The sequence below is a fragment of the Rhinopithecus bieti genome, unplaced genomic scaffold, assembly GCF_001698545.2.
Source record: "Rhinopithecus bieti isolate Rb0 unplaced genomic scaffold, ASM169854v2 scaffold_2723, whole genome shotgun sequence".
Taxonomy (NCBI): domain Eukaryota; kingdom Metazoa; phylum Chordata; class Mammalia; order Primates; family Cercopithecidae; genus Rhinopithecus; species Rhinopithecus bieti.
The window spans coordinates 49,958-59,707 of NW_016804119.1; the positions used below are offsets into that span (position 1 = coordinate 49,958).

The 9,750-nt window shown below is 42.1% G+C and overlaps 1 protein-coding gene across 1 annotated transcript in view; it reads right to left on the reverse strand.

Annotated features, from left to right (window-relative positions):
• Positions 1-9,750, reverse strand: part of LOC108523571 (actin-related protein 2/3 complex subunit 1A) — a 41,383-nt gene that overhangs the window by 18,946 nt on the left and 12,687 nt on the right. Inside the window, 2 exon segments of the mRNA XM_083287437.1 lie at positions 3,171-3,394; positions 9,437-9,541. Coding sequence (XP_083143563.1) covers positions 3,171-3,394; positions 9,437-9,541 — 329 coding nt within the window.

Consider the following 9,750-nt stretch of genomic DNA (forward strand, 5'->3'; position numbering starts at 1 on the left):
TCCCTCTCTCTCTCTCTCTCTCTCTCTCTCTTTCCTTCGAGACAGAGTCTTACTCTGTCGCCCAGGCTGGAGTGCAGTGGCGCAATCTTAGCTCACTGCAACCTCCGCCTCCTGGGTTCAAGCAATTCTTGTGTCTCAGCCTCCTGATAGCTGGGATTTTAGGCTCACGCCACCACACCTGGCTAATATTTGTATTTTTAGAAGAGATGAGCTTTCACCATGTTGGCCAGGCTGGTCTCAAACTCCTCGTCTTAGGCGATCCGCCTGCCTTAGCTTCCCAAAGTGCTAGGATCACAGGTATGAGCCAACACGCCTGGCTATAGAATTGCTTTCTTAGAATCCTATCTGAAAAAGTTCATTCTGAAAAAGACAGCCAGGTGCAGAGGCTTGCACCTGTAATCCCAGCACTTTGGGAGACCAAAGCAGGAGGATTGCTTGAGTACAGGAATTTGAGATCAGTTTGGGCAACAAAGTGAGAACCTGTCTCCACAAGTAATGAAAAAATTAGCCAGGTGTGGTGGTGCAAACCTGTATTTGGGAGGCTAAAGTGGCAAGATTGCTGGATCCCAGGAGTTGGAGACTGCAGTGAGCCGTGTTTGTGCCACTGCACTCCAGACTGGGTGACAGAGAGAAGCCTGTCTCAAAAAATAAACCAAAAGCCCCCACAAAGTCTCTAAAAAAGGAAAAAGGACAATATTTTGAACTGTTTCATAATGTGTACATATATACATATTTGAGACAGAGTCTTGCTGCGTTGCTCAGGTTGGAGTGCAGTGGCATGGTCTCGGCTCACTGCAAACTCCACCTCCCTGGTTCAAGCGATTCTCCTGCCTTAGGCTCCCAAGTAGCTGGGATTATAGGCATGCGCCATCACGCCCGGCTAATATTTTGTATTTTTAGTAGAATGGGGTTTCTCCACATTGGCCAGGCTGGTCTCCAACTCTTGACCTTGTGATCCACCTGCCTTGGCCTCACAAAGTGCTGGGATTACAGGCGTGAGCCACCGTGCCTGGCCTTTATAATGTAATTTTTTTAATTGAGGAAAAGATGGCAAACAAAATAATTATAAGCTTCTGAGAGGTTGTTTTAAAGTACTCCTATGAAATATGAAATAACTATTCTATAGCTGAAAAACTGCCCTAAACATACAGCTTGTTCAAAGACAATACCTTGTACCATAATAAAATCCAATTTACCTATACTTGAGACTAATTCTCAACGAATAAAAATGTAAACAATTACTGAGGTTGAAGCTTAACTTGGAAGAAAACTTTCCTGTAGAAATTTGTAAGATTGCAAGGAGTACCAGCTGACATAAAGTTTAGCCTTGAGGGAATATTAATGAAGTTAGTTTCCTATCTCATTACAATGAAACTTCCAAATCGTTTCTAGCAGGTAACATTTTGTTGGCCTTGATTTATACACATTTGAAAGAAAAACATGTTTCAAATTCATAACTCATTTTTTTTTTTTTGAGATGGAGTTTCACTCTTGATGCCCAGGCTGGAGTGCAATGGCACAATCTTGGCTCACCACAACCTCCGCTTCCTGGGTTCAAGAGATTCTCCTGCCTCAGCCTCACAGGTAGCTGGGATTACAGGCATGCACCACTACACCCTGCTAATTTTTTGTATTTTTAGTAGAGATGGGGTTTCTCCATGTTGGTCAGGCTGGTCTCGAACTCCTGACCTCAGGTGATCCACCCGCCTTGGCCTCCCAAAGGGCTGGGGTTACAGGCCTGAACCACCATGCCTGGCCCATAATTCAATTTTACTGCAAGTTCCCAATCTCTTTTCGAAGAATAAAATTTCTTAAGTTTTACTAAATTACAAAGGTAACATGATAATCCCCTCCTTTCAGTTTCAGCAGAATACAAACAACAAAACGGCTACAAAGAGTCATGTGTACTCTGCTATTTTTAGTAGAAACACAAACACTGCCAGTATAGTACTAAATGACACCTTTATGTTGAAGGATATTTACCAGTCACGCTGAACACACGCCAGGTAGAATACAATTTTTTTTTTTTTGAGATGGAGTCTCACTTGGTCGCCCAGGCTGGAGTGCTCAATGGCATGATCTCAGCTAGCTGAAACCTCCGCCCCCTGAGTTCAAATGATTCTCCTGCCTCAGCCTCCCGAGTAGTTGGGATTACAGGCGCCTGCCTCTGTGCCCAGCTAATTTTTGTATTTTTAGTAGAGATGGGGTTTCACCATCTTGGCCAGGCTGGAGAATAATTGTTTTCTTATCAAAATAAACAGGAAGGAGTAGTTAAAATAAGTTTTGGTCATAAAGTAAACCTCTATGTTTTGACTGGGTCAGCTACAAGTGATTTATTTAAAAAATGTACAATAGCCTGATTAGACTTCTATGATTCTGGTGAGTTTTCACGTCAATAGTTTAAACAAGTAAAATATTATATCAAGACACAGAGTTGTTTGGCAAATAAGCTTTAAAGAAAGGAGAACACTGGCTGGGCGTGGTGGTTCACGCCTGTAATCCCAGCACTTTGGGAGGCCAAGGCGGTGGATCATGAGGTCAGGAGTTCAAGACCAGCCTGGCCAAGATGGTGAAACCTTGTCTCTACTAAAACTACAAAAATTAGCCGGGCGTGATGGCAGGTGATTGTAATCCCAGCTACTTGGGAGGCTGAGGCAGGAAAATTGCTTGGGCCACGGAGGATGGAGGTTGCAGTGAGCCAAGATCATGCCACTGCACTCCATCCAGCCTGGGCAACAGAGTGAGACTCTGTCTCAAATAAAAAAAAAAAAAAAAAAAAAGAAGATTGTTATCTGTAGGAATCCTACATAGATATCATGTGAAAAAAAAAATTCCTCAGGGAACACAGACTCTTTCAAGGTTATTATTTGTATATAAGAGTAAGAAAACAGCAATTTGTGCAGTATAGAGTGAGAACAGTAGTAGCATCTTGCAGAAGAAACAAGTTAGGTGATCAGAACATGGACACAATAGCTCTATGTTAATATAAAAAACATGCGATTTAACTTAATATGCACATGAGAAGGGAAAATGCTCAGACAGAATCAAGAATTCCAGAGAAAAAAACCACACAACTCCGAAAACTCTAGAAAAAACTAGAGTTTTTTCTCACACAGCAGTGCAAATGTAAATTCTATAGAGAGGGATAGAAAAAGTTCAGATGTCACTCACCAGTCATTTTCAGACTCAAAGTAACAAACAGAAATGAGTCGTGCTCCACTTCCCACAGCAAATTTGTTCTCTAGGGGGGACCACTTCACAAAAGTAGCTGCGCGATTAATTCTCAGGATCACCAGGGTTGGCTTCCAGACACCATCTTTCTGACTCCAGACATAGGCATTGCGGTCTGCTCCACAAGTGACGATGCGGTCGCTCTTGGGGGCCCAGTCAATACCTGCAAGTGAGATGTGGGTCACCTGCTTTGCCCAGTCAATGACAAACAACTGCAGCACAGGCAGGTGGGTGGCACTGGCATGCCAGGATGGGATGTGGTCTTGGGACCTTCCTCCCAGGCACATCCTTCCCCCCATCTATGTCCTGATCACCGCCTCAAGGAAAGGCAAGGATGCTTCTCTGCAAAGCATCTGGGACTCAGGATTATCTATGAGGTCATGTAGAACAGAGCTGTTTTATAATTACAAACTTTAAAAAACTAAACGGGGGCATTCTTTCGACCCAGAAAATTCACACATTTCTAAGACTTCTAAAGATCTGAAGATTCATTACTTTTTTCTTTCCTCTTTATTAGATTTTTGTGTGTGAAAATAACTGTATTCATTCATTAACAGACCTCATTCCATGATATTAACCAGCAGTCTGCTACATGGCATTCAACTAAAACAGCATACAGGGTAAATAAAAATAATCTTTAGTGTAAAGGAGGAAATATATATTGTGATTCATCATACATTCTTCTGAAAGTCGCTGTCAGTTGAACCATACTGAAAACCTTTTCTACATGATGCAGGTTCTGTAAAATCCTTGATTATCTTTGCATCTAAACCAGGAAGATACCTAAATGTGTATCGGAATTTAAGGTTTACTTTTCTTATTTGATGAGACTTCACTTATCTGGTACCTCTGTGAAGAATCCCAAAGTCAAGGTCAGTTTCTTATATACCAAGAGCAAAATTTACCACGACTCATTTAACATTTACTGATGAGGTATTTTCTTTGCTTTTGTTTTTTTTTTTTTTTTGAGATGGAGTTTTGCTCTTGTAGCCTAGGCTGGAGTACAATGGTGCGATCTCAGCTCACTGCAACCTCCACCTCCCAGGTTCAAGTGATGCTCCTGCCTCAGCCTCCTGAGTAGCTGGGATTACAGGTGGATGCCACCACGCTCAGCTAATTTTTGTGTTTTTAGTAGAGACGGGGTTTCACCATATTGACCAGGCTGGTCTCAAACTCCTGACTTCAGGCGATCTGCCCGCCTTGGCCTCCCAAAGTGCTGGGATTACAGGCGTGAGCCACTGCACCCGGCCTTGATGAGTTATTTTCTAGAAATATAATTTCACATTAAAAAGTACAGAAACATTACTAATAAATATTTATTACAGATCTCTCTCTAAAAATTAATACTTAGCATTCTTGATATGTATATGGAAAAAAGACAAATATAAATCCAAGGCTCAATTACCCATAAGTCATAGTGACTTTAGTATGAAGAGTTTAATTTATTCATTCATTTACCCACACAAAATGTCAGCTCAATTTTTTGTACTACTGAAGGGAAAAAAATATGAGACTGTACTCTAAGTGATGTGTATTTTATTTATTCATTACAAGATAATTTTGCTTGCAGTCCTCTTTATTATTATTATTATTATTTTTTTGAGACGGAGTCTTGCTCTGTCGCCCAGGCTGGAGTGCAGTGGCCGGATCTCAGCTCACTGCAAGCTCCGCCTCCCGGGTTTACGCCATTCTCCTGCCTCAGCCTCCCAAGTAGCTGGGACTACAGGCGCCCGCCAACTCGCCCGGCTAGTTTTTTGTATTTTTTAGTAGAGATGGGGTTTCGCCGTGTTAGCTAGGTTGGTCTCGATCTCCTGACCTCGCAATCCACCCGTCTCGGCCTCCCAAAGTGCTGGGATTACAGGCTTGAGCCACCGCGCCTGGCCAGTCCTCTTTATTAGATTTTAGATTTTTTTTTTTTTTTTTGAGACAGGGTCTCACTTTATCACCCAGACTGGCGTGCAGTGGTGCGATCATAGCTCACTGCAGCCTCAACCTCCCAGGTTCATGAAATCCTCCTACCTCAGCCTCCTGAGTAGCTGGGACTACAGGGGCAAGCCACCATGCCTGGCTAACTTTTTGTAGAGATGGGGTCTCACCATGTTGCCCAGACTGGTCTTGAACTCCTGGGCTCAAGTGATCTGCCCACTTCAGCCTCCCAAAGCACTGGGATTACAGGCGTAGGTCTGATCAATATCTATTATTATTAAAAAGAAAAATCATTACCTTTTAGAGATACAAACTGAAATGTGAAATAATATAATGTCTGGGATGTGCTTCAAATTAGTACAGGAAAGGAGAAAGTGAATTGAGAAAAACAAGATTGGCCGTTACTTGATAACTGTGGAATCTAGGTGATGGGTATGAAAGGCTCATTATACTATTGCATTTTTTAAAAAAATCTGTTTAAACTTTTCCATGGTAACAAAACATGTTTCTTAAACAGGTGAACAATCAAATATTTAACACAAAAGAATGAAATCTCAGAACTCTGATATCCCTGATGTTTGCCACACTTCTTTTCTTTGTAGCATGGACTAGTTTTTTCTTCTAGAATGCTTTAGAAAATATTTTTCCCCCTAAAATCACTATCTTTCTGAGAAAATATGTCTGATCCTTGATCTCCTGCCCCAGAGTTATATTTAGATTTTTCCAACAAGTTTTTTTCAGATCTAAAAAATGCCATGTGAGCAGCTAGACAGAAAACAGGCCCAAGTTCAAAGAACCCCAAAAGAGAAGTAGAGGGAAAAAACCACATAACTAAATATTTCACATTTTTGGCAATTTCTTTGGTCTTTCATCTTTGCCTTTTGTCATTTAAAAGTATTTCCTTTTAAACGCTAAAATTTCAATTGAATTTTTTTTTTTTTTTTTGAGACAGTTTCGCTCTTATTGCCCAGGCTGGTGTGCAATGGTGCAATCTCAGCTCACCGCAAACTCTGCCTCCCGCATTCAAGCAATTCTCCTGCCTCAGTCTCCCGAGTAGCTGGGATTACAGGCGTGTGCCACCATGCCCCGCTAATTTTGTGTATTTTTAGTAGAGACAGGGTTTCTCCATGTTGGTCAGGCTGGTCTCGAACTCTCGACCTCAGGCAATCTGCCTGCCTCAGCCTCCCAAAGTGCTGGGATTACAGGTGTGAGCCACTGCGCCTGGCCTAATTTTTAATTTTTTTTGGAGACAGAGTCTTGCTCTATCCCCCAGGCTGGAGTGCAATGGCGCCATCTCGGCTCACCACAACCTCTGCCTCCCGGGTTCAAGCGATTCTCATGCTTCAGCCTCCCAAGTAGCTGGGATTATAGGTGTTCGCTGCCATGTCTGGCTAATTTTTGTATTTTTAGTGGAGACAGGGTTTCACCATGTTGGCCAGGTTGGTCTTGAACTCCTGACCTCAGGTGATCCACCTGCCTCAGCCTCCTAAAGTGTGGGGATTATAGGTGTGAGCCACCGTGCCTGGCCTAAAATTCCAATTTAAAATATGAATATTCTTATTCTTAGCCTATGAGGCCACTGGCAAAGGAACTTAAGAAAATAGGCCAAAGCTAATAGAAATAAGGTTGTGGGAAAGGAACAGCGACAAAAATAGAAACGCTGTCTTTGGTGCTGGTTTAGAAATATACTCAGGTCCTGGTGCTCAAGAGCATTATTTACAAATCACTGGTCAAAGCAAGGGTGGTCGTGAGTTATGCTGAAGAATGCAGGACAACTTCTGTAAAGGATGCAGAATAGCAAAACATGCTAAGTCCTCTTATTTGGGTAAGGAGATCTCTAAGCTCATCAGTATTTTAGGTGATTAGAGGTAAAATTACAGAGTCCAACTAAAAGAATAAAAAATCAGCCTGGGCAACATGGTGAAACCTATCTTTACAAAAAAATTAGCGAGGTGTGGTGGTGTACACCTTTAGACCCAGCTCCCTGGGGAGGCTGAGGTGGGAGGATCGCTTGAGCTCAGGAGGTTGAGGCTGTAGTGAGCCATGATCACTCTAGCCTGGGTGACTGGGCAACAGAGCAAGACCCTGTCTAAAAAAAAAAAAGTTGGGCGTGGTAGTTCACACCTGTAATCCCAGCACTTTGGGAGGCTGAGGCAGGCGGATCACTTGAGGTCAGGAGTTCGAGACCAGCCTGGCCAATGTGGTGAACTCCCAACTCTACTAAAAATACAAAAATTAGCCGGGCATTGTTGCAGGTGCCTGTAATTCCAGCAACGTGGGAGGCTCAGGCAGAAGAATTGCTTGAACCTGGAAGGCAGAGGCTGCAGTGAGCCAAGACTGTACCACCCCATTCCACCCTAGATGACAGAATGAGACTCCACCTCAAAACAAACAAACAAAAAACCAGAAAAGAAAAGACAAAACTCAATGAAAAAATGATCAGGATTTATGAACAGGACAGTCACAACGAAGAAAAACTCTCATGGCTGATACACGTCTGAAAGTATGCTCATCTTTTCCATTAATCAGGAAAATACAACTTACAGAAGCAATGGATGAACCTTTTATGCATTCATCAGTCTTACCATCTCAAGCATGCGGCGGGGTGTGGGAAAACAGGCACTCTCATATAGGACAAGTGGGAATGACGGCAATCTGATGAGGCCTGGTAACACTGCAGATGTGCATATTCTATGGTATTAACACATCTACCATCTACAAACATTCACACATACATACAGAAATCAAGGGATGCCTATTCAGCACTTCCATGTAATATGGAAAAATTGAAACCACCTAAATGTCCTCCAATGGAGGAAGGAGTAAATAAGTGAGGTATAAAATGCTAAAGAGTAGTTAAAAGGAATCAACTTGATCTAGACAGCAGCATAGATGGATCTCAGAAACAATCACGAATGCAGAAGCAGGCTGCCGGAGATGCATAATATCATGCTATTTATGTAGCTTCAAAAAATACTAGCCAATAGTCCTAAAGATTGTTTTCTCTTTTTTCTTTTGAAGAGAGGGTCTTGCTCTGTCGCCCAGGCTGGAGTGCAGTGGTGTGATCACAGCTCACTGCAGCCTTGATCTTCCTGTCTCAAGTGATCCTCCCACTTCAGCCTCCCAAGTAGCTGGGACCACAGGTGTATGCCACCACGCTGTGCTAATTTTTTTATTTGTAAAGAGGGGGTCTCATTATGTTGCCCAGGCTTGTCTTGGACTCCTTGGTTCAAGCAATCCTCCCGCCTCGGCCTCCCAAAGTGCTGGGATTATAGGTGTGAGCCACTGTGCTTGGCCTAAGCTTGTTTATGAACATGTATGTATGTAAATATATTAAAATGGACTGGAATGGTGTCATAGCAAATTATAGTCTGCCTTCTAGGGGAGAGGAATAGAACTGCTGGTGAGAGGTGACTTTACCATTATCTAGAATAATATTCCTTATTATTATATCCTTTTTCCTTAAGTTTCCTGATACAGGAAAAGAAATTACTTCCTGGCACAGGGAAAAAGTTGGTAATTCTGGTGGCAATTATCTGATATGGATGTTTATTATATTACTTTGTTCTTTTCAATATTCTGGAAAGTCTTCCTTACCCTGAAAACACAAAGGAAACTTTTGGAAGACACTTGGAGATACAGTTTGGCTCACGTTTTCATGTTGTCTACATTTTCATGTTATCTAGCTTTCAATTTCACGTCTCATCTCCCAATTTTAGCTCTTTAGTCCTCAGGGTAGGTTCAGTGCTTTCCATAGCAACAGTGGAGTGCTGGGTACCAGCTGGGGCTACAAGAAGCACTTAACAACTGAGATCATTATTATAGTATTTTCTCTAAAATTTTAAGAAATTCAGTAAGTGCTGCATGACTTTAAATACTACGGGCTGGGTGCAGTGGCTCACTCCTGTAATCCCAGCACATTGGGAGGCCGAGGCAGGTGGATCACGAGGTCAGGGGTTCGAGACCAGCTTGACCAACACGGTGAAACCTGTCTTTACTAAAAATTAAAAAATTAGCCGGGCACGGTAGTGCGCGCCTGTAATCCTAGCTACTCAGGAAGCTGAGGCAGGAAAATTACTTGAACCTGGGAGGCAGAGGTTGCAGTGAACCGAGATTACGCCATTGCACTCCAGCCTGGGCGACAGAGTGATACTCTGTCTCAAAAAAAAAAAAAAAAAAAAAAAAAAAATGGCCAACTGGGTTTATTAGGCTCTTTATCTAAAAGGAAGAGTGCCTGATTTGGAAATACCACACTAAGCTCACGGCTATCTTCCTTTACCTGTGATGTGTCCATTGTGCTCCTTGAGTTCATGAGCTTTCACCCACTGGCTTCCGTTCTTCTTGTAGATGTGCACTTCGTGATTATTGGGACTGAGGGCAATCTCTGGAGACAGAATTCAAACAACAGTTAACACCTGAACTTGAAATTGTCACCAAAAAGGGGACACGTCACAGTTGTTTTAAAAGCAGACTGTAGTTAAGGAAAAGAAAAACTTTTGAAAAAGTAGTTCTCAAATTCACCTCTGAAGAATTTCTTTTATTTATTTATTTATTTATTTATTTATTTATTTATTTATTTATTTTTTACCTTTA